The sequence below is a fragment of the Mercenaria mercenaria genome, chromosome 1 (genome assembly GCF_021730395.1).
Source record: "Mercenaria mercenaria strain notata chromosome 1, MADL_Memer_1, whole genome shotgun sequence".
In the NCBI taxonomy this organism is placed as follows: Eukaryota; Metazoa; Mollusca; class Bivalvia; order Venerida; family Veneridae; genus Mercenaria; species Mercenaria mercenaria.
This window is the reverse complement of record NC_069361.1, coordinates 9076000-9102392: the sequence shown is the minus strand read 5'-3', so window position 1 is coordinate 9102392 and position 26393 is coordinate 9076000. Positions and strand designations below refer to the sequence as shown.

The 26393-nt window shown below is 35.9% G+C and overlaps 1 protein-coding gene across 1 annotated transcript in view; it reads right to left on the bottom strand.

Annotated features, from left to right (window-relative positions):
• Window positions 1–23478, bottom strand: part of LOC123545030 (DNA replication licensing factor mcm5-like) — a 56639-nt gene extending 33161 nt beyond the window's left edge. The window contains 1 exon segment of the mRNA XM_053539326.1: window positions 23294–23478. Coding sequence (XP_053395301.1) covers window positions 23294–23451 — 158 coding nt within the window. The 5' untranslated portion in view covers window positions 23452–23478.
• Window positions 23479–26393: the final 2915 nt, after the last annotated feature.

Below are 26393 nucleotides of genomic sequence, written 5' to 3'. Positions count from 1 at the left end.
ACGGAAAAGCCAATCAAAAGAATTCCTTTATACGGTTGAACCAATCCCTGAAACGGCATCTTCCTTCTTCGTCAGCATTTAAGAGTGAATACACGCTTCTTTCTTTAATTTTATTTTGGCTAATTTTTTGGTTTTATCTTACCACCACATGCCATTCCGCCTCCTCTTTCAAGTGACAATTTTCTAATTTGAAAGATTTCTCTTAATAAGCAAATTCATCTACATTTCCCTTATATGCTTTCGGCGGTTATATTCGCCCTAATAAAGTGAATATATATATTTTTTATGGTATTGGACTGTAACTCCATTCAGATATGAGAACATATCTATTTGTTAAGGACGGTATGTTTCGCCCAGATATGTGAAAAAAAAAAAATTTCTTAAGGTATTTTTCGGCGGTATTTCTGCCCAGACATGTGAAAATATATATATTTTTTTAATGTATTGTTTTGCAATGGCGGTATTTTTTCGCCCAATATGTGAAAATAATATCTGTTAAGCGGTATTTTCGCCCAGATAAAGTGAAAATATATATTTGTTAAGGTATTGTTCGGCAAAATAAATGTTGCCCTTTTTCAGTTCACTCTTATATTTTCCCATACATATCCTCAGGGTCATTTCTTCGTTGTGAACAGATGCACATAAATAACTTTATCATAAATCCGCAAAGTGCAACAAAAGAAATAGCAGTATTAATTTTGTAATAATATTATTATTTACAAGGTTTTGTCTGACAAATGACTCGAGAAAATTTTAACTTTAGACAGCTGCATTTTCAAGTACTGAATTTTCCACTTTGGTTAAAACGAGTTTTTTTTCAAAAATAGATAATTACTGACTACAGAAGGTAATAAAAATACCATTGACCTAGAGAATGCTACAACCCCACTAAACTTCAGAGTTTGTTTAAAATATATTGAACATGTTTGCTTTAATTTAAGGTGAAAAAAAACTAGAACTCTAAGATAAAAAAAACGAATAAATCATTTCGAAAATGTTAGACAGTGAGAAGCAAAAATATCGTACGTAAATTTTTTAGCATGGATGATTTGAACTGTGAATATATACTTTTACACTTAAAATTTAATTCCACGAGTACACACACATAACATATATATTTTACCTTAACCCTTTATACAATAGGAATATATTTGTTTTACCTGTAAGATTAAAGCATAACCCCTCGTGAAAAAAATAATGCATGTGGCATTCACTGTTGATATATAATTGTAATATTATATTTTGACGTTACACCGAAACAAACAAACCCTTTTGCATATTCATTTTTATAAAACAAAAAAACAAAAACGGACACATTTTATTTTGTTTGATTGTGAGTTAAAAACACCAGAAACGACACAATGAACTTTTCCCAGGTTTTGTTGGTGATGAAAGGCTCCAGGGTCCTCCAGACATTTTTTTAGGCTCAGACTAGTACCTAGATCGAGACCCCTAACCTCAGTTGGATGGCTTTCCTTACGTGAAAAGTTTCACACCTCAAGTACGTGAAAGTTTCACCAACTCAATTTGGGTTTTTGATCCCACTCAGTGATGGCGAGGGAAATTTGAGCCAGCGACCAGACCATCAAGTTTTTCTTTTGCAAGTATAAAACATAAAATTCAATAAATTCGTAAACATAACTGACAATGACATTTACCACGTCGGAATTACAAATGGTTTGCCGAATACACCATACTTTAAATATAGAAGTTTACACACCATGTGGTCGGAAAGCAAAGAAATTTACGTTCTTGAACGTATATGTGAATAGTTACTTTTGAAATGTAAACAAGCATAAAATAACTGTTTTCATGTTCGTGGTAAGGATCGACTTGTGATTGTCAATGTTCCCGATACGGAATATATATAATGTATAAACACCCAGCCGTTTCATCTTACAGGACTTACAAGAACATAGTAAGCGGCTGTTCATTTAAATTTTATTTAGTTCTAGTAACCTTTGACACTGATTTCGAGGACAGACCGGGTTTGTGACATATACATGTCTGTTGTTGGGCTGGAAAAAGATAGATCCAAAAATTTTTACAAAAGCTAATTGCATAAATGTTTCGTTATTTCTTGTGCATACAATTCGGTGTTTGAAAGGTTAGAATATCAGAAAATTACAGGGAAAAAAAACATGTCTTTGAAAAAGTACAGATCTTCCCTCATTTGTTTGGTGGCGCATGATTACAAATTTAATGTGAGTAGGCCGTGATGTCCATGAAGCCGTGTAAAGTGATAATTTGATGACACGTTGGTTTATTTTGTAATTGTGAATGATCGTTAAGTGATCGAAAGATCGGACAGTGGGATGTTATAAAAAGCGATGTTTTTATTTAGATTAGAAAGTCAATCGTACTCTACAATAAGGAAATCTAAGGTAAAATACTCTTTTTATTTCGTTCACTGAAGAAAACATGGCGGACACAGTTTTTGTAAAAGAGCGGTGCAACGTGTGATTCGTGAACATAGTTTAACGGCGTTTTCTTAGAAAGCTAACGCTCAGCTCATTTACACTGACATATCCTTGATTGAAGAATATATATATTGTATATATATGACAGACTTACGGTACCAAATACTTACCCCCCGAAAATGTCTATGCATTTTCTTCTAGTGCACTGTTGGGACATGTTTTTGAGTGTCATTGATACTTTTATAATTTATTTGGAGATACATTTTCTTATAATTATTAGTTTCTTTTTGAAACCCCGGCATTTCCGCGTTGTACGACAATCTCCCGTTTTACATACGAATTTTGCATTGTCGAAATAGCATAGTCCTTAAGCACTTTGTGCTCAGGTGAGCTAAAAAGTAATTTTGAATTTTTTTTGCCACTGTGACGATGAGCCGTTAGAAAGGTTATCATGAGCATATTTTGACATGTACATTGCTTCTAAGGGCATATTTTAAAAAAAAACAAAAAAAAAAAAAAAAAGGACCATGATGGGCCTGAATCGCTCACCCTTCCCCCCAGAAACCCAGTTTTTGAGTAGAAAGTCGTTTTTTCTATTATTTGACATAGTGACCTAGTTTTTGAGCTCTTGACTCAGTTTTGAACTTGACCTAGATATTATCAAGATAAAAATTTTTGACCAATTTTCATGAAGATCCATTGAAAAAATTGGGCTCTAGAGAGGTCACAAGGTTTTTCTATTATTTGACCTACTGACCTAGTTTTCGAAGGTACATGAACCCTGTTTTTTAACTTTAAACCCAGATATCATCAAGTGAACATTCTCACTAATTTTCATGAAATCTCATGAAAAATATGGCCTCTAGAGAGGTCACAAGGTTTTTCTATTTTTATACCTACTGGCCAAATTTTTTGACCGCACGTGACCCAGTTTCGAAACGACCTAATATCATCAAGTTGAACATTCGATCAATTTTCATAAGATCCATTGAAAAATATGGGCTCTAAGAAGTCAAAAGGTTTTAAAAAATTTTAGACCTACTGACCTAGTTTTTGACCGCAGTTGACCCAGTTTTCGAACTTGACCTAGATATCAAGATGAACATTCAGACCAACTTTCATACAGATCCCATAAAAAGTAAAGGCCTCTAGAGAGGGCACAAGGTTTTTTATTATTTGACCTACTGACCTAGTTTTTTTAAAGGCACGTGACCCAGTTTCAAATTTTACCTAGATATCATCAAGGTAACATTCTGACCAATATAATGGAGATCCATTCACAAGTATGCCTCTAGAGAGGTCACTTTTTTTTCTATATTTGACCTATGACCTATTTTTTGACCCACTACCCGTTTCGAACTTGACCTAGATACATCAAGATAACATTAAACCCAAATTTTCTACAACCCCATAAAAATATGGCCTTTAAGAGGTCAAAATTTTTTTTTCTTTTTATTTACCTCTACCTTTTTTTTTAAAGGGCACTGACCCACTTTCGAACTTGACCTAAAATTCATAAATAACACTCAAAAAACTTTCATACAGATCCCGAAAAAAATATGGCCTCTAGAGAGGTCCAAGGTTTTTCTATTATTTACCTACTGACCTTTTTTAAAGGGCACGTGACCCATTTCAACTTGACCTAAATCAAAAAGTGAACATTCGCCCAAATTTTTCATGAAACTCATAAATAAGGGCCTTAAGAGGTCACAAGGTTTTTTTCTTTTTTTAGCCCTACTCCCCTAGTTTTGACCGCCGGCCCATTTCGAATTTGACCTGATTCACAAGACGAACTTTTCCCAACTTTCATACGTCCCTGAAAAAAGGCCTTTAGAGGGCCAAAGGTTTTTTCTTTATTTGCCCTACGACCTAGTTTTTTGAGGCACGGCCCCCATTTCGAACTTACCTAGATTCATAAAGGTGAACTTCTGACCATTTTCATGAAATCTTGGAAAATGGGGCCTTTAGAGAGGTCACAAGGTTTTTCTATTTTTAGACCTACGACCTAGTTTTTGAAGGACGGCCCCCATTTTTTCGAATTTGCCCTAGATATCTAAAGGGTAAAATCTGCCCAAATTTTCATGAAGATCTGTGAAATTATGGCCTCTAGAGAGGTCAAAAGGGTTTTTTTTCTATTTTTAGCCTACTGACCTTTTTTGAAGGGACGTGCCCCTTTCAAACTTGACCTAGAATCATCAAGAGAACATTCTCCCAAACTTCATAAGATCCCATGAAAAATGTGACCTCTAGAGTGTCACAACAAAAGTTTATGGACGGACGGACGGGCAAAAAGGGCACCGCGCGATCACAAAAACCACCTTTCACTTTGTGACAGGTGACAAAAATTCTTTATCAATGATTAACCCCTCTTTTTGGCACGAAACTCTTTTAGAAAAAACTTCTTCAAAAACCAAAACCTTCACTAGGCGAAGGCATGTTTTGCGTGTTGATTTAAACATTACTAACAAATACTACCTTAATTGACGATGCGGGGGTTGGAAAAAAATAATATCTGATTGTGAAGCCCAGAGCAGCCCCCCAAACTCCCCCTTTGACTGCAGGTAGTTCTTTTGTTAACGGCGCAAATTTTAACCCTCCCAGGGAAACACGGGTTTTGGGAATTCTTGGGGCCTTTTTCAAAAAAATAATGCGTACAAAGCATTTAAGGGCCCTGACACCAAATGTCCTGGCCACCCCTGTAAAATTTTTTTTTTTTTATTCTCCTTGTTTTTTTCAAATTAAAACAGCATTTTCAGTTGTTTTTTTTTTGTTTAAATTAGCATTTTATTCAAGGTTTAGCAAACCTCCATCAAAACCGTGCTTTTAGGAAAATTTTTTTGCACAGGTTTTTTTACCATTACTTATTGTTCATAAAAAGCTCTTTCACGCCATTTCACATTTCCCTGATACCTAACGGTTGTTTGTTCATGTGTTTCTTTAAGAACCCCCCCACTATTTATGTTGTTTTTTAAAAATAAAATTTATTTTCAAAATTTTTTACTTTTTATCAACTTTAAAAAAAAATACCAAATGTAAAAGTCGATGTCCACAGGGGGTTGGAGGTAACATCGCAAAGTCGAAAAACCCTTTTCTTTAAAGCCCTATAAAATCAGCATGAACAACAAATAACTTTTAAAAGTAAGTTCTAGGGTACGGAACCGACCTCTATTCAAGCCCGTTAGGGATTTTCTAGGGGTACAGACCTCCGCTTTTCTAGAGATTCAGGGTCATTTACATTTCAAACTTGTTGAAAATGAAATAACAAATAACATTTCATCAGAATTCACCTTAAACTTGGATCTAAATGGTTAACAGATAACAACGTTCATCCGATCTGTTACATTTTCTTTCGGAACGTAAATAACCGAGGAACACCAAATAAATCACGAGGATTGGAAATGGCAGAAAAAAAAAGATATAAAGATTAAACAAAATAATGTTAAATATGTTGGGAAAAAAAATATTTTTAATTGATAATTAACCCCAAGTGTATTTATGTTTTTCACACATTTGGCAGTTACGATCGAGATACATGGGACACTTTCACAAACAGTTTCTTTTACTTAATGTCGCTTAAATGATTATTAAACAATCAGTTCTGTGCCGATTATCATTATACCTTGTTAAATAACAAAATAAATTGGTGCATACTATTATGCCTAATTAATAGTGATTTCCCGATTGTCGCCAACAATCGAATAATCGTCGTAAACTTTTCCAGGTCAGCAACAATCGATTGTGTGAGATGCAATCGATTGTTGGGTAATAATAGATCTATTTTCCATGCATTAATTTACTTAAGCTGCTGTATTCAGGACCCGATTCCGATGACTGGAGTTGTTCCGCCATTTCACCAAAATTTTTGGTAAAGGAAGCGCACTCATTTGCATTGAAATATCGGGAACTTGTGCATTGCATTGAAATATCGGGAACTTGGAGAATTTTCTGTTCCTGTAAGTTCGGGTAGTATGTGAAGCAATTGTTTACCAACAAAAAAAGTGAGAAAAATCGAGAATATAATTATATTTCTTTTTTAAAGGGGATTTGTCACACACCCACAAAAAAAGAATCAGCTTTTTTGACTGTTTTTTTTGAAAGTGCTATAAATTCTGCCCTTTGCGGGAAGTAGCGTGGAATTCATTAAAGGACTCCCTTTAAAATTAACCCCATTAAAAACCATTCCATAAAAAATGTCAAAACCCCCGTGCCGACTTCCCAAGGGTTTAACCCCCCCGAAAAATTAAAATCAGGTTTATACACAAGCGTGATAAACTGCCCAAAAACCCACACAAATCTCCCCTCCCCAGCCCCCCAAACAAAGATTAAAACCCCTTTAAATTTTCAACCAAAGCAAATAAGAGCCCAAACGGGTAAATTTTTGGGGAAAAAGTGTCAAAATTGCCCCCCAGGGAACTCCAAACCCTGGAAAAAACAAAGTTTTACGACCATAAACACAACAAAAAGAAAATGTCGGCTTTGGGCCCCCCTTTTAAATCAGTTTGGTCTTCCCAAACAACCCCCCCAAAAGGTACTTTTTAAAAAAAAACCAAAAAAAAATTAAAAAAAACCCCCCTGTCTTTTTCCCCCCCCACCCCCCTTAGTCTGAAGCTTATAGTTCCAACCCTCTTAAACCCCCATTTCTCCATGATGAATAAACCCGGTCCCCACTAAAGGTTTTGAAAAACTGCTCTTTTGGCCCTACCCCCACAAAAAGCCCCAGGACCTTTGTTTAAAATCCCAAACCACCCTAAAAAAAACCTCCCCCTAAAATTTGTTTCCTGTGCTTCCCCCTATATACAGGTTATCCTCAAAATCTGCCCTGTACCCATGATTGAAAAAAGCCATGTAACCCCGTTTTTAAAAAAAGGCCCAAGTCTAAACCAGAACTACCCCCCAATTTTCCCCCTAACTTGATTGTTTCCCAAAACTCCTTAAAACAAAAGGGTTGTTTCCATCTTATGACCATTTTGACAAGCAAAAAGCTATTTAACCTTTTCCCCCACATCCCTTTAAAAAAGGGCCCACAGTTTAATTTCAGCTAAAAAAATTTTCCAACTCAGGAACTTAAAAATAACACAAACCAGGGTAAACAAAAAAAATTTATTGTCATGGACTTCTCCAAAACGTTTGAAAAGGTCGATCACATTAACAAATTTTAAACTAAAAAGCCTTGGTGTAAACCCACAAATTCCCAAAAAGGGTAAAAAATTTTTTCCTGTCCCCGTCCCGAAAGTCGCTGTTGTTTCCCTTTTTTTCCTTGAACTTCCCTGACTGCCCTGTAGGGCCCTGGTACCCCCCTTAAAACAAAAAAAACCACGGAAAATCCCAAAGGGTTTTTTCCTAATTACTGCGGAAAAATCCCCACGGTAAACCCACCCTATTTATCGTAAGACTTACAGCTAGGGTTTATTTGGCAAAAAAATTTTTGAACAAAGGGCCCCAATGTGGCCCGAAATCCCTCCCCTCTTCCCCCATGACCCCAGTTTTTGAGTTGACGTCGTTTTTTTCTTTTATTTTGACATAGTGACCTAGTTTTTTCAGCTCATGTACCCATTTTTTGGAATTTTCCCTAGATATTATCAAGAAAAAAATTTCCCCGGACCAATTTTCATGAAACCCTTTAAAAAAAAGGTCTCTAAAAAGGTCAAAAGGGTTTTTTTTCTTTATTTGACCTTTTTACCTTTTTTCGAAGGTGGGAAACCCGGGTTTTGCCTTTATCTAAAAATCACAAGGTGAACATTCTCACTATTTTCAGAAAAATCTCATAAAAACATGGCCTCTAGAAGTCCAATTTTTTTCAATCTTTATCCCTACGGGCCAAGTTTTTTTACCGCACATAAACCCCTTTTAAACTGACCTAGTTACAAAAAGGGTGAACATTCGATCAATTTTCATGAGACCCAAATTGAAAAATAGGGCCCCTCTAAGAGGTCAAAAGATTTTAATAATTTTTTTTTTCCCAAACTTGACCTAGTATCATAAAGAATTAACTTTCCAACCCAACTTTAAATACAAAACCCAAAAAAAAGTAGGGCCCCTTAAGAGGTCAAAAAAGTTTTTTTATTATTTCCTCTGCCAATTTTTTTAAGGGCCCAAAATTGACCCATTTCCAACTTGATCTGATATCATAAAGGGTTTAACATTCTGCCCAATTTTTTAGGGAGATCCTTTAAACAAGTAGGGGCCCTAGAGGGGTCCCCCTTTTTTTTTAAATTTTTTAGCCCTCCCCTGCCCCTATTTTTTGCCCCCGCCCCATGACCCTTTTTGGGAATTTGCCCTAGAAAATAAACAAGATAAACTTTCCCCGAAAAATTTCATACAACCCAAATGAAAAAAGGGCCTTTTAGAGAGGTCACAAAATTTTTTTTTCCTTTATCTGACCTTTTCTAAACCCTAGTTTTAAAGGGAAACTGCCCCCCACTTTCGCCCTTGCCCCAAAAAAACATCAAGACAACTTAAACCCAAACTTTCAACCGACCCCATAAAAATATGGCCTCTAAAGGGTAAACCCCAATTTTTTTCTTTTATTTGACCTACTACCTAGTTTTTAAAGGCACGGACCCCCTTTCGAACTTGCCCCTAAAATTACCCCTAAAGGGGTTAACATTCTGACCCAAATTTTTAAATGAAAAACTCATGAAATATATGGCCTCTGGAGAGGTCAAAAAACTTTTTCCCTATTTTTAGACCTACGGACCTATTTTTTAAACCGGACAAACCCCATTTAAAAACCTGCCCCAAAGAATCATCAAAGAACATTCCCAACCCCCAACTTCATACAGATCCCTGAAAAAAATCCCCTTAGAAAAAGGCCCAAAGGTTTTTTTCAAATTATTGACCTACAAACCTATTTTTTTGCCCGGCACGTCCCCTTTTTTCAAATTTGATCTAGAAAATCATAAAGGTAAATTTTCTGTTAAATTTTTTCCTGAAACCCATGAAAAATATGGCCTCTAGAGGGGCCCAAAAGGGTTTTTTTTCCTTTTTAAAACCCACTGCCTAGTTTTTGTCCCACGTGACCCCGTTTGGGAATTTGACCTAGAATCATAAAGGGGTTAATGTTCTGCCCAAATTTTAAATAAACCCCTTGAAAATATATTCCCTTTTAAAGGGGTTCACAAGGTTTTTCTTTTTTTTAGCCCTACTGAACCTATTTTTTTTATGGCACGTGACCCATTTTCCCAAATTTGCCCCTAAAAATATATCAAGGGAACATTCTGACCCTTTTTTCGGGAAGATCTTGTAAAATATTTTGGCCCCTGGGAAGGTCAAAAAAGGTTTTCTTTTTTTTTAGACCTACGACCTTTTTTTTAAAGGGCCCCTTTGACCCATTTTTGGGAACTTTGACCAAATTTTCCAAGACGAACATTCAGCCCAAACTTTCTTACAACCCCAAATGAAAAAAAAGGCCCTTTTAAGAGGTCCCCCAAGGGGTTTTTCTTTTATTTGACCTCGGGCCCCCTTTAATTTTTTAAGGGCAGGGGACCACTTTCGAACTTAAACCAATATCATCAAACAAACTTTAAAAAACCCAAATTTTCAACAAAACCCATAAAAAAATATGGCCTCTAAGGGGTCAAAAGGTTTTTCTTTTTTTTGGGGGACCAAACGACCTATTTTTTTAAACCACGTAAACCCCCTTTCAACTTGCCCTAACCCCCAAAAGGGGGAACTTTTCCCCCCAAATTTTTCCTTTGAAATCCATGAAAATATGGCCCCCTAGAGGGTTCACAAACTTTTCCTTTTTTTAAAGACCTATTTACCAAAGTTTTTCCCGGGACTGACCCAGTTTAAAAACCCTGACCTAGATATCATCAAGTGAACATTCAGACCAACTTTCATACAGACCCCAATGAAAAAAGGGCCCTTTTAGGATTCCCAAAAGTTTTTTTCTATTTTTGGGCCCTACGCCCCTTTTTTTTGGGATGGCACGTACCCGTTTAAAAATTGCTCAATTCATCAGGGTGAATGTTCTGATAAATTTTCATAAAACCCCATAAAAATATGGCCCTAGAGGCCCCAAAAGGTTTTTTCTATTTTTAAAACCTACGGACCAATTTTTTTGAGGGACGGGGGAACCCCTTTTTTTTCAAACTTGACCTAGAAATAAATCAAGGGGTGTTCTGACCAATTTTCATGAAGTTTTTGAAAATATATTGCCTTAAAAAGGTTTCCAAAAGGGTTTTTCTATTTTTAGACCTACGGGGACCTTTTTTTTATGGAAACGGCCCCCCTTTTTAAAACTTGACCTAGATATCATAAAGGTGAACATTCTGAGAAATTTTTTTCATGAAGATCGGGAAAAAATTTTACCCCCCCTCTGAAAAGGTAAAAAGGGTTTTTCTATTTTAAAACCCCTCTGACCTATTTTTGATGGCTTTTTGACCCATTTTCAAACCTTAAACCTAGATATCATCAAATAACTTTCTAAAACCAAATTTTTTCATAAAGATATCAAAAAATGTGCCCTCAAAGGGGGTTTCACAACAAAAGTTTACGGAGGGACACGGACCCCCGCGCGATCAAAAAAGCTCCCCCCTTTCACTTTGTGCCCGGTTTAGCAAAAAACCTCTCAAAAATTTCCTTATTTATTTTTAAAACCCAACAAAGACTATTTTATTTTACAAAAATTAAAGAATAAAAGGGGCCCTAAAGGCCCTTTATTCGCTTTTTGATGTACGACGTATATTCTCCCATTTTTCATTTTTTTTTTAGTTTTTTTCTTAAAATTTCATAACACACTCGATTTTACCCCCCCAAATTATTTTTCCGGAACGTTTCCCCTTTTTCCCCCAAATTTTGGGAAAAAATATTTACAAATTTTTATGATACAAGACTTTACAGAAATTTGGCAGTATCTGACTTTAAATTTAGGGTTAAATTACCCCCTTTTTTAAATCTTTTCCAAAAAAAGTTGTTTCATTTTCGAAAAACCCTAACGTTCTACTTTCCCTTAAAAAACAACAAAAAAATCCCAATTTAATTTTCCCCAAATTTTGGGGTTTTTTTCCCTTTCCCAAAAATAAAAATTAAAATCTTTTAAATATCATAGTAACTAAAAAAAACCAGTAAGAGCTTCTTTTTCCGAAAATTTTTAACATTTTCTAATGAAAAAATTAAAACCCAAACGAAAAGTTTATAAAAATCAACGATGCTTTTTTTCCCGTTAAATGTGGGAGAATTAAGGCTGATGGGCTATTTCCTAACCACCCCGATTCAGATTTTTTTTTTAAAAAAGAATTGGGTGCTTTTTTGTAATTTTTTTATCCTTTTTTTATAACGCTTAAAATTTTTAGCCCATCCCTTTTTTGGGCAAAATTTTATACTTTTTTTCCCAAATAGCATTTTTTCGGGAGCCCTCGGAACTTTTTTTTGTTTTTCCCCTGGAAGGGGCCCCCAAGGGCCGGGGGTTGGTTGGGGCCTTCCAAAATTCTTCCATCCAATTTTTTAAAATATGCTTGGGGGGGGGTTAAAAAAATTTCGAGAATTTCCCAATTACAAAAAGTCAAAAATATACAGATTCATCGAAAATTGGGGCCCATAAAAAGGGGAAATTGACACAACTTAACTTCATTCTCAGCAAACCCCTGTTTAAATTTTGAAAAATCAAGGGAAACTACATCCCTTAAACCTGTTTTTCGGTTTTTTTAAAAGAGAATCTTTGGGGATAAAAGGGAAACCGCAAAAGGCTTTAAACCCTTTTACCCGCCAAAAAAAAAAAATCTGGATTTTAAAAACCTTGACTAATACTGTTGTTAATACCCTTATATTTTTACTAGCGGTATTCGTCGGAAACCCATATTGCCCTCTGGGAAAGCACTGGGTCAATTAAAACAGGTCGCGCTTTTTTTAAGTTCGTTTCTTGCACCCGTTTTAAAAACCCATAACGTTTATAAAAGGGCTTCACAAATCTTTTTAAAGAAAAAAATAAAAAATTTTAGATAAACATTTTCCCCCCTATTTTTTTTTTTAAATACTTTCAAATCAACGGGGATTTTTAAACAAACCATCTTTTAAACAAGAACCCCGGGACTCGACAATTTCCCAACTAAAAGTAAAAGCAAGTGGGGCCCAGACTAAATTATCATAGGGAATAACTGGTTTTTTTCCCGAAGGTTTTGGTTTTGGGGGTCACGCGTCGGCAACATTTTTTAAATCGCACGGGGGGTTTTTTTTTTGGAAATAATAAATAGCACGGAAATTCCAGAATTAAATCAGAAAATCAGCATGGTTTAAATTTTTTGTTACGGAAGGCTACATAAAACAGTGTAAATTGAAAATAAACGGAAGGGGATAAGTTAAAAAGCCTTTATTCCCCGATGGTACCGCTTTTTTCTTCCCCGGGGAAGATAAATACCAGGGTTACCGGAAATCCCGGGTAATACCGCCCCTCTCTTTCTGGGTTTTTCCCCCCGGGTCTGTTTTTTGGGGCCTGCTCTTCCTGGTAATCTATGATTTAACCAGACCGTCAAATGTAACCCCAAGTTTTTGGGCAGATGCCCCCAAATAATATACCTTACCATAAACCTCCCTTTCAATATATTTTCTCTGTAACAAGCCCTAAATTGGGCTTAAAAAACCGGGGAAGAAGACAGGGTCCATGGAGTTAAACCCGGACAAGTGGGGGGGGGCCCTTGAATTTTTAGAAAAAAAAATCCTGGGTCTACCCCTACAAATTTCACAACATGGGTTTTTAAAAAGTTTTTGAGGCAGCTAAATTAGCAACCCCCCGCTGAAAAGGAAATAAAGGGGTTTATCGCGGGAAATTTCTGGTGATTTAAGGGTTAGTGTCTTTTTTTCCCCAAAAAAATCTTTTTTTTCTGGACTCCAAAAATAAAAAAAAATTTTTTTTAAAAAGATAAATAAAATTACTTTCAAACCAGATAAAAAATTCTAAATCTGTTTTTAAAGTCAACCGGATGCCCCTCTTATTAATCTGGCCACTGTTTATTAACGAAATGGGGTTTATTGCTTTTTTACTCCCGGGGGCAACGTACCCTTTAAAATACAAAAGCGGGTCGCGGGGTTGCCATTAATATTCATTTGATATTTTACCAAAAAAAAAGCCGTTTGGATGACCTTCCCGTGGGTTTCTCTTTTTTTTTGCATCGCCCCAAAAACCCGGGAAAATTTATTTTGGGAAAGTTGACGTGAAAAATTACGCTCAAATATCCCAAAAATTTTACATAACATTTTTTTTTAATAAATAAAACCCAAAAATTTAAATTTGATCCCCAAAATAAAGTTTCGGAACCTACTACAAAAATGCCGCTTTTCTTTTTGAAATTCATCTCCCCCTTCCTTTTTTCATTTGGGCCCGGTTTCCTGCCATTTTTGGGAAAATTGATCAATTAGGTAAAATGCGGAAAATCGTTGATTCGGCCCAAAATCATGTAAAAAGCCCCAATTTCCCCCCAGTATTTATTTGGTGGGATTTTTTAAAAAAAAATTGGAAATTTAACCAAAAAATACAAAAAGAAATAAGATTTTTTAAAAAAAAGTAAATTTTGGGAACTACGCGACAAACCCACCCTTCGAAGTTTCAGTTTCTTTTCTGTTTTTCTTTCTTATTTAAGGAGAAGAGAAACGATTTCCCCCCAAAATGAATTTTTAAAGAAGTGTTTTTTTTTTTAAAATCAAAGTCTGTTAAAAATTTTATTACTTACCTTTTTTAAATGCACAAATGGACGTTTTTCTTACGCGTTTCGTACCAACCTTTCGACCTAATGTTAAAAAAAAAAATTTTCAGTTCAATAAAATTTTTTCCCTAAAATATTGTCAAATGACTTTTTGTATTTTTTTTTTGTAAAGAAAATTTTTTTAAAATTTAAAAAATTTTTGAATTTTTATGACCCAAAAAAAAAAATCATTACCAAATGCATTTAACCTTTGATTTCAAAATTCCCCTCGGGTCATGCCCCGGTCGGGGGCCCTTTTTTCCCACCCCGCTGGAATTTCTGAAACATTTTTGAGAAGGGTGAAGCCCCAAACCTTTGGGGTTAGTAACAAAGGGTTTAGTGTTGGAACTTGAAAAATTTCTAACGAGGGGGACGGACTCCCCAAAAATTCTGGAACTGTTTTTTCGAAAATTGAAAAAAAATTTTGCATCATGGTAAATTGTGGGCTTGACAAGAAAAACTCAGTATAAAAAGAAGAAAAAAAAACAAACTTCAAAAAAAAAATTAAAAGTGGAAAAATGTAAAGACTGCTAGAAAAAGAAATTTTGGGGCCCCAGCCCCAAAGAACCAACAAAAAAAATTTTGTGGTTTTCCAAAAAAACCTGAGCAAGAAAATGAAACGGAATATGTCAGGAAAAAAAATTCAGCCGGGCCCCCTTTTGTAAAAAACTGCCCAAAGCCCCCTTTAAAACTTCAAAAAATTCAGACAAAAATAGACGGGTTTTAAAAAAGTTAATCTGCTGACAAAAAAAATTTAAGAGTACAAAGCAAAACTTGTCCAACTTTAAAATAAAGTGTCCAAAAGAAATCTGAATTAGAAAATGTTCCAGTGCAAAGGGGACACTTTCTGTGAAAAACGTGAATAAACGGGATAAAAACGGAAAGGGAAAAATTTTACACGCACAAAGGACCACAGAGAAAAAAATTTAAAACAAAAAAAATTTATCAAAAAAAAGAGCATTAAAAATTAGTTTTCTCAATTTTCACACAAGAATATGGGGATCTAAAAGAAAAGTAGAAACTTTGACTGAAAATGCGAGGCCGAGAAGAAAAAAAAAGTTGCACTTTAAAAGCGAAAAAGTTTTCCCCTATTTTGGTGTGTATAGGCGCGGTAATGTTGTCCCCTCTTTAAAAAATTTTTTTCCCCGGAAAAAAGGTCCCGGAAAATTTTAAAAACCCAGCTATTAGTCGCAGTTAAATTTTTGGATTTTTTTCCCCACAAATTTAATATTTTTCCGCAAAAAATTATGCGGCGGCCAAATTTTTGGGTGCCCCGGACTGAAATTTTTTCAAAACCCGATTGGGGGGAAATCGACTGTTTTTTTTTCGTTCCCCCAAACCGTTTCGTACCAACAGTATATCGGGAAAAGACTACAAAATAAAAAAGCGGTTTTTGACACTAAATTTGGGAGGAAAGGTTCGCAAATTTAAAAATTCTGTTTTCATGCAAGTTTAAGTGTGAATTGTTTGCACAGCCAAATTTTTACAAAACCCTTTTTCCCGCATGTAATTAACCCCCCTTTTTTTTGAATTTTGATTAAAAAATTAAACAAATTCTCTTTTTTGGTTTTTTTCTTTTTTTTAAAGATCAAATTTAAAAAAAATCCTTTTAAATTTTTTTAAAACCTAAAATTAGTATTAAAAAAATATTTTGGGAAGGAGGACGGATCTGTCCCCATTTTTTCCCAACCCCAGTACATGTCAAAGGCCCGTAAAACAAAAAGGAAAACAAACTTAAAAATTCACCCGCCCAAAACCCTTGAAATTTAAAATCTTCTAATTTAAAAGTTTTTTTGGGTTAAATTTTCGATTATTTTATTGAAAATAACTGCTATTTGGTTTAAAAGTTTGCCGATATTTAAATTTTTTTTTCCTTTTTTCGTTCGTTACAGATGCACGTAATTTTGCGAGAGCTACGGGCAGAAAAATTTGGCCCCAAAAAAAAAACTGCTGGCAAGGTTTTTGTCGTAAAGGTCGCAGGCACTTTTTTAGGCACAAAATGGGTAGAAAAAGGCGACCCAAACCACCAAAATACGGTAATTTTTAAAAGGGGAAAAAAACCCGTTACGCACACCGGGTCTGGATGTTTTCGAGTCAGCAGTAAATTTTAGGGAAAAAATCGAACAGAATAAAAGATCAAAATTCAGTTTCTGAAAAAAAACACCCTTTTTTGAACTTGGGGAGGGAAAATTAAAGAATTCCCAAAATTTTAAAAAATTTAGGGCCAAAAAGGAACACGGGTTTCTTAAAAAAATTCGTTTATGCATTAATCATTTGGGAGGTCTTTTAAAATTCAGTTTGGAAAAAAAAGACGTCAATTTTTTCAGGGTTTTTTCAAAGCCAATTTGGAAAATTTTCAAAGCAGGAATTCCAAACGCTACCCAAAAATCACAAACCCAAAATGATGAGGGCATTATTTTTGCGAAGGCTTACATACCGTAAAATGGAACAACTACAAACTGGGGCCTTGGTCTTGGGTGGGAAAAACAAAAGAAAAGAAAAAAATTTTTGGTACAACAAAACACTTGCCTCCGGGGGACAACATCAGTTTGGGATTCACCTTTGTGTAGCGCGAGAAACTGCCCCACCCTTTTAAAAGGGCCAGAACAACTTAAAAAAAAAATGCCACTAGGGAAAACCTTTGGGTTTTCTATCGAGACTATTCAAAAAATTGCTTTTCATGAGCGGTGGGCTTTCCCAAAAAAACGTGCCAATTTAGTTACTGGGTAATGGGAGATAAATGTTAAGATTACGGTAAATGAAAAAGATGTTTCCCCACTTCCACTGTTGCACCGTTCTCTTGGGGTTTTTCCCCCAATTTTAAAAACACCCCAAAAAAAGATTTTTAACAAACCTGCAAAGAAAAGGGCCAAATTAAAGATTCATTCCTTTTTCAATTCAGGGGCAAGAAGGAACCCTTTGAAACGTGGTTTTTCCCCCCACAACTCTCACCCTTCCGGGGCCCCAGGGGACCATCTTGGGGTTTCCCTGACCGATGGGAAAGCATTTTTTTTTGTGAAAAAGGCATAAACCCACATTGGAAATTACCGTGATACCCAAATTTAAAGCTTTAACCGACCCTCGCTGGGAAGGTTTCTTCATAAAAAGACTTCATACAAGTATTGAAAATTTTTCCCAAAACCAAAACCCGAAAAAAGAAAACAGTCAAATCTAAACCCAAATCCCCAAAAGGGGGGTCCTGTGCCAAATTCTCCAGTGTTTGGCTGTTCTTAAACCCAAACCCGAAATGGCCCTTACTGGAATCTTGACTTGGGGGAAAAGGGCTTTCTTTTAATTATGGCCCTTTTAGAAAAAATTGACCAAATTTTTTGACCCTTCCCAAAAAACACCCGAGGGACCTTTCCCGTTGAAAAATACACACTGGTCTTCACGGGCCCCTGGGCAATTTTTCGCGTACCAAATTTTAAAAACAAGGGTTTTTAAATTTTAGAATGAAACACGAACATACTTTTTAAAAGTCATCCAGGGGGTTTCCCCGCGCAATGCTGAATGTGTTTTACAAAAAACTACCGTTTCTTTTTGGGGGGAAATTTCCCTGACAAATCCCCAAAAAAAACAAAAATCAGACTTTGCCCCAGAAAAAAATCTTTCCCCGTAACCCCCTTTTGGAGACCGGACTCTACCCAAAAGCTGCCACAGCTTTTTATCACCACCATTCCCCGTTTTAACTGCTAAAAAGGGAAAGGTGCGAACATAAAAGAGGGGATTTGTGATAAAGGGCAGTTTTGCAAAAACAACCTTCTGAAAATCACGCGTAAAGGGGGGGGAAAATGTTAACAAAGAAACATCGGGAAAAATGAAAAAAATGTGCTCACTGAAATACATGGAAATTTACCCAAAAAGGAAAGCAAGGAAAAAAAAGCAAAGCCAAAAACAGATGGTAGAAAAGATCAAAAAAAAAAAAATGATTTTTGGGGAAATTTAAAGTTGGTTTTCAAAGAGAATTTTAACAAACCCCCCTTTAGGACAAATTTGGGATCCTGGTTTTAGTAGAAAAAGTTGTTGTTACCCCTACAATAGTTGAAAAAATTTATGGCAAACCCTTTCAGAAACAAGGACCATGTTCCCCGATCGGTCACCTTTTTCCCACATGACCCAGTTTTGATAGAACCCTCCCCTTTTTTTTTTTTTTATTTTGGCCCTAGGACCTAGTTTTTCAAACACAATTACCCCAGTTTTGAAAATTGGGCCTAGATTTTTCTCAAATAAAAATTCTGACCCCTTTTCAAGAAGAACCTTGAAAAATTGGTCTCTAGAGAGGTCCCCCGGGTTTTTTTATTTTTTGACCCATTGCCCCAGTTTTCGAAGGTACGTGACCCTGTTTTGACCTTTAACTAGATATCATCAAGGTGAACATTCTCACTATTTTCATGAAGATCTCATGAAAAACATGGCCTCTAGAGAGGTCACAATGTTTTTCTATCTTTATACATACTGGCCTAGTTTTTGACCGCAGTTGACCCACTTTCAAACTTGACCTAGATATCATCAAGATGAACATTCAGACCAACTTTCATACAGATCCCATGAAAAGTATGGCCTCTAGAGAGGTCACAAGGTTTTTTTATTATTTGACCTACTGACCTAGTTCTTTAAGGCACGTGACCCAGTTTCAAACTTGATCTAGATATCATCAAGGTGAACATTCTGACCAATTTTTATGCAGATCCATTCACAAGTATGGCCTCTAGAGGGTCACAAGGTTTTCCTATTTTTAGACCTACTGACCTAGTTTTTGACCGCACATGACCCTGTTTCGAACTTGACCTAGATATCATCAAGAAGAACATTCAGACCAATTTTCATACAGATCCCATGAAAAATATGGCCTTTAGAGAGGTCACAAGGTTTTTCTATTATCTGACCTACTGACCTAGTTTTTGATGGCATGTGACCCACTTTCGAACTTGACCTAGATATCATCAAGACGAACATTCAGACCAACTTTCATACAGAGTCCATGAAAAATATGGCCTCTAGAGAGGTCACAAGGTTTTTCTGTTATTTGACCTACTGACCTAGTTTTTGAAGGCACGTGACCCACTTTCGAACTTGACCTAGATATCATCAAGGTGAACATTCTGACCAATTTTCATGAAGATCTCATGAAATATATGGCCTCTAGAGAGGTCACAAACTTTTTCTATTTTTAGACCTACTGACCTAGTTTTTGACCGGACGTGACCCAGTTTCAAACTTGACCTAGATATCATCAAGATGAACATTCAGACCAACTTTCATACAGATCCCATGAAAAATATGGCCTTTAGAGAGGTCACAAGGTTTTTCTATTATTTGACCTACTGACCTAGTTTTTGACGGCACGTGACCCAGTTTCGAACTTGATCTACATATCATCATGGTGAATGTTCTGATCAATTTTCATGAAGATCCCATGAAAACAAGAGCACCGCCTTGCGGGTGCTGACGCTCATCTGATTTTTTTTGTATAATAGAAATATTGTCCTACCCATGATTTTCTAAGTCTAAAAAGGCCATCACTCTTGCAAAAAGCAGGATAGAGTTAATGCTTCTTGATGTACATGTGTCCACTTATGATGGTGAAAACTGTTGCAAGTTTAAAGCAATAGCTTTGATAGTTTATAGAAAAGTTGACTTAAACATAATATTCAACCAAGAAAATGATTTTTCTAAGTCCAAAGGGCAATAATTATTGCAAAAGCAGGATGGAGTTATGTTTGCTTGCTGTACAGGGTCAGCTTATGATGGTGAACAAGAGTTGCAAGTTTTAAAGCAATAGCTTTGATAGTTTAAGAGAAAAAGTTGACCTAAACATAAAACTTAACCAAGAAATCTGATATTTTCTAAGTCCAAAAGGGGCCATAAATCTTGCAAAAAGCAGGATGGAGTTATGTTTCTTGTTGTACAGGGTCAGCTTATGATGGTCAACAAGTGTTGCAAGTTTTAAAGGAATAGCTTTGATAGTTTAGGATAAAAGCTGACTTAAACATAAAACTTAACCAAGAAAACTGATTTCTAAGTCCAAAAGGGGCAATAATTCTTGCAAAAAGCAAGATGGAGTTATGTTTCTTGATGTACAGGTCTGCTTATGATGGTGAACAAGTATTCCAAGTTTTCAAAGCAAAAGCTTTGATAGTTTAGGAGAAAGTTGACCTAAACATAAAACTTAACCAAGAAATCTGATATTTTCTAAGTACAAAGGGGCCATAAATCTTGCAAAAAGCAAGATGGAGTTATGTTTCTTGCAATACAGGGTCAGCTTATGATGGTGAACAAGTATTCCAAGTTTCAAAGCAATAGCTTTGATAGTTTAGGAGAAAAGCTGACCTAAACATAAAACTTAACCAGGCAACGCCGACGCAGACGCCGACGCCGACGCCGACAACCGCTCAAGTGATGACAATAACTCATCATTTTTTTTCAAAAAATCAGATGAGCTAAAAATGGCCTCTAGAGAGGTCACAAGGTTTTTCTATTTTTAGACCTACTGACCTAGTTTTTTATGGCACGTGATCCAGTTTCGAACTTGACCTAGATATCATCAAGGTGAATGTTCTGACCAATTTTCATGAAGATCTTGTGAAATATATGGCCTCTAGAGAGGTCACAAGGTTTTTCTATTTTTAGACCTACTGACCTAGTTTTTTAAGGCACGTGACCCAGTTTCAAACTTGACCTAGATATCATCAAGGTGAACATTCTCAGCAATTTTCATGAAGATCTTGTGAAATATATGGCCTCTAGAGAGGTCACAAGGTTTTTCTATTTTTAGACCTACTGACCTAGTTTTTGATGGCACGTGACCCAGTTTCGAACTTGACCTAGATATCATCAAGATGAACATTCTGACCAATTTTCATAAAGATCCCATGAAAAATGTGACCTCTAGAGTGGTCACAAGCAAAAGTTTACGGACGGACGGACGACGGACACCGCGCGATCACAAAAGCTCACCTTGTCACTTTGTGACAGGTGAGCTAAAAATGGGTACTATCAATGGCCATCCAGGGATGACCGACAAGTTGTGAATAAACAGTTTGTGTTGTGCACAAAATTCATTCCAGACTGTATCAGTTCAGGTCGCCAGTGGTATGTCAAGGAGCATAATGATATTACTAATGTGTACAGCAAATTTCATACCATGTTTTTTTAACTTTACTAGTCTGTGATATCATGTTTTATAGTAAGATTACATGTTGGTATTCATACTATACCATATATTCATTATGTGTACCAGTTTCAAGATTATTGTTAATGTTACTGTAAAAGTCTTGAATGTCTTGATTTTATTTCATATCGAAATTTCATCATTATTTCATATTGAAATGTCATCATTGTTTCATATTGAAATGTCACACTTTATCATGTTTATTTCATATTGAAATATTTTTCTTTTAATATTAAAATAATACATTTAATTTCTTCATTAAAATGATAGATTTAATTTAAATATGTTTTGTTTTACATTCCTAGTCCTATACATGATGTCTTGCCTGGTGAAAAAACAGTGAGAATATGGTAACATATTTGGACTTGGAGTCAAGATAAAACACGAAAATTAGAAAAAAATCCTAACCATGTCTTATTTTAAGTAAAATATCAAGGCAACTATACACCCTATGCCAAAACAGACACCAGAAATGTATTCTACAGGAAAAATACCATAAGTGTGCCAAATTTCAGCTAATTATCTTTTAAAATGAGTGAAAGACTAAATATTAATGTAAACTTTAGAGTTTTAACGGTCCGCGACTGCGAATCGGTTCCTTATTATTTATATAGAGGAAAAATTCCCGAAAAAACGACAATTTCAGAAATTTCAAATCTTCATAACTTTTTTATTTTTAAAGATATTTCAAAAATTTAAAAAGTTCTTTGTTTGGTTATTTAAGCAGAATATGAGTATGTTATTATATCACTGGTTAAACTACATTGAAAAATCAGCTGTGGTTGCTAGCTAAATACTTAGGCATAACCATTTCCAAAGATCTAAACTGGTCCAAACACACTGACAATATCACTTCCAAAGCAACTTCCACTCTTCGCTTCATACAACGAAATGTCAAAACTGACAATAAAAAGGTCAAAATTGCTGCCTATAACACCTATGTCCGCCCTCAACTTGAGTACTGTTCAAGCGTCTGGCATCCTTGGCAAAAAACCCTCACTAGCAAAGTCGAAAATGTCCAAAGGTCAGCTGCTAGGTAGGTCATGTACGACTACAGTTACACCAGTAGTGTTACACAAATGCTGAAAACCTTAGAATGGAATACACTCCAATATAGAAGGTTACACAATTCATTAGTCATGTTTTTTAAAATAAGGACCCAGACAGTTGCAGTCGACCAATCTCATCTTATTCCAACTAGAAACCTAAATTACTTAATCCCCATGTCTCACACTCAGTACTTTTCTAACTCCTACTTCCCAAGGACCATCCGACTCTGGAACTCCCTACCAACTTATGTAAAATCTAGCCCCAGTCTCAGTATCTTTAGAGAGAGGCTGGCAGTGGTCAGTATGTAATTCTGTTGCCTCTGTCCCATTTTTACTGTCTTTTTTAGCTTTTATTCTTTTAACATTGTAACATATCATTTCTTTAACAACTGTTTCTCTGACAGCGCCGCCCAGTAATAGTCGGAAATCGACGGTTGGGTGAAAGATGTAGATGTAGATGTATGCAACATTTGGAGTTCCTCGGTAAGAGAAGATAAACAGTCGGGTGAACGCTGGTATCTGTAACCCAATTAGATCCAAGTTTTAAGTGAAGACTTGTTAAGACTTATTTGTAATTTTATTTTCAACAAAATTTAAGATGTAAATAACCCTATATCTCTAGAAAAAGGAGGTCCATACCCCTAGAAAACCCTTAACAGGCGTGTCTAGAGGTACGGATCCGTACCTCTACAATCAGACTCTACAGGTACGGATCCGTACCCGTAGACACTTCCTTTAATAATATATACTTAGAAAATTGTTTAATTTCTTTCATTCGAGCACTTTTTGTCACCCAAACTTCTCATGTTTCATCCAAAGTTTGTTTGGCTGGCGGTGAAAACACCCCTGGCCAAAAATGTAGTGGGGACACTGCGCAAGTATACTCTTCTAAAGTGAGGCGATTACTGAAAATGATTATGATGATGTCTATACAGTACTATAACTGACAAAACACTAAAGATCTAGAAGTTCAACCTGTAACGATATGAGAAGTTTCCTTCATGAAACTGTCGGATAAAATCCTTGAAGCGTTTTTTCACTTGCGTTCTGTTGATTTGATCTTCGTTATTTTGATCTTCGGAACCGAAGTTGTCACTGAAAAAGATTCCTGGATCATCAAAGCCTGTGTCCATTTTGCTTTTTTTTGTTTGTTTGTTCACGTGGTTTATTTACGGCGGGAAATCTTTCGCGGGGAAGGAAATCGTTAAGTGCTCTTCAATTGGGAGGTAACCGGTGTAAATAAACAAAAGTTGCTAACGAAGTGCGTAAAGTAAAACCGTGCATTTTTAGCACATTTATACGTTTTCATTATAGATTTACAGTTTATATTATAATAAATATAAATAGAATATTGTCTGTTAAATAAACACCAAGTTTTAAAATGAAAATTTACCGTGATATCAATTTATTTTTTTGGCAAGTGTACTAAATTTCGGCTAGATCTACTATAGTCTCAGTACAGAAAATTATTTACTAAATTTCAAATTAATTCTGTATTTAATCTTTTAGACCTTACACTATGTAGTCGGTTCAAAGCTCACATAAGCTTAATTAGTTGTACTTGTTTGATATCTCACCGACTTTAAAAAAAATCTTATCTTAACACTTTGGAAATCTTTATTTATGGCTGTTTTGAAAGCTAATATGAAATAAACATTATTATTGACTGACTTCAGTTTTATTTGGAAGTTTCTTATCAGCATGAATATCGTGTCAATTATTTTTCTCATTAGCTTGTCGGTTGTACAGATTAGCATCCATATCTGCTTGAAGGATGTTTTAGTAGCATTTCTTTTTTTGCCTAAGGTATATAATAGTTAAGACTAAATATTATCATCAAATATGATGATAATTATTAGTTATGCGCATGCGTCGAGGACAGTTCACATCTTTTTCGTAAACTATACACAAAATAATAATTTACTTAAAACTTTCCAACAATATCCTTAATTTGTATAACTGGTGGTGGTAAGATACTCATTAGTTAACCAGCGTGGGAAGAAATTAAAATATTATCTTCCCAGCTTATTGGATGTTTTTGACTCGTAGTGCAACTATACAATTTTGGAAAATTACACATTTCGGACAAGAGTTGCTGGTTGGTATAGAATTATACTAATCCAGCAAGGATGGAACTAAGGCTGACATTTTTATGCCTTTTCATCTTTATAGTTGCACATTATATTTTTCCCTGCCCATGCAAATCAGAGTAATTTACTGTTGCGACCATTTCCCTCCAGAATCCAGTATTGTTGGTATCTCAGTTGCCAGCGTCCTCAAAACAGTAATTCCATCTAGAAAGCACAAAGAGAAACCCAGTGCTAGTAAGACCTCCTTATTATTTCTTTTTTGTCTTCTGGCATGTCAGACCCCAGACATTGAACCAAACCCAGGCCCGCCAGGCGTTTCCCTATCCTCCCCAGTACCCGTGTGGGATATGTTCCCAAAATGTGTCCTGGTCACAAAAGGTATCCTGTGTGACAACTGCGAAACTTGGTTTCACACAGACTGCAAAGGCATCGGCAGTCATACTTTAGATAAACTCTCAGACTCAAAGTTCAGCTGGTACTGTCATCAGTGCGGCTCTCTTAACCACTCAATTTTCACTGACTGATCCCTAGATACTCCCCGTGACACTTCTTATTATTCCCCTTTAAGTCACGACCACAGTAAAGAAGTTTCAGCTTAAATAGCTCTTCTTTTCTCATGAGCCCAGAAACCCCAAAGGCCTCATCTACCCCAATCCCTAAAAAGAAAAAGGTTACTCCCAAACCTAAACTAAAAACATCTGAACGTCTCACAGTCCTTAAAAATTAATTGTCGCTCTGTCAAAACAAAATCCCTGAATTACACCTAGTCATTGACCAAACTAACAAGATGTTATATGCCTTACTGAAACATGGCTTAAGCCAGACATCATTCCTCCGAAATTTTTCCTAAATAATCTAATTATAAGGTATATAGGGATGACAGGAGTGAAGGTCAGGCGGAGGAGTGATGATAGCTATATCTAACTCACTGATCACCCAAAGAACAACCAACCTCAAGACTTCAATGCAATATAACCTGGCCAAAATTCCCATCAAGGGCTTAAAAGATATCTTTGTGGGAGCCTATAAAAACCCCCAAGAATTAGACGCCGACTCCCTGTCCCAACTTGGTTATCCCTTAGTAAAATACCCAAGGGCAGATAGTATGGCTACTTGGAGACTTCAACCCCCCCGACATTGACTGGTCAAAAGAGTCCCCTAAACAAACTTGTAAAAAACGATCCTTTATGAAGAATTTATTGAAAGATATTCCATTATAATCTTGAACAAATAGTTAAGATCCCAACTAGGTTATCCAACACCTTGATCTCTTCTTTAAAAAACCCATCCACCCCATGTCCACTTGGTCAAATCCCTACCGAGTTAGCAACCTCGGATCATGATAAAATTTTTTTCAGAATTGAATTTTAAATTTAGGGCCGCCCAACCCACCTAGACGCCCTATAAAACTCTATACGAAGGCAAATTTGGGAAGGGGCTAAAATCTGACATGAAGGCTTTTGGTGCTAGCTTTCTCACCGAAAACCATTCAGACCCTGAAGTAGCGGAATTCATTCAAGGACTGCCTTAATGAATCCCAGTCAAAACCTTCCCATCTAAAATGTCTAAACCCCGTGCCGACTTGCCAGGGTTTAAACCCCCAAGAATTATCAGGCTTATACACAAGCCTGATAAATTTTAACCAGAAACTACACAAATCCCCCTCCCAGCCCGCCAACAAAGATTCAGATCCCTTAAAATCTTCTATCCAGAAGCAGATAAGGGCCCAATACTGTCATATATGGAAAGTATCATATTTGACCATGACTCACAACCTGGTAAAAACAAAAAGTTCTTTCAGTTTCATCAAGCACAACAAAAAAGAAAATGGCGGCATCGCCCCCCTCAAATCAGATGGTCTTACCTACATGGACCCATCCAAAAGGCTACTATCTTAAACAAACAATTTGAATCTGTCTTTTCACCTCCCCCGCCCCTGTCTGAAGCATATATGTTGCAACGTTCTCTCATCCCAGCTCCAAGAT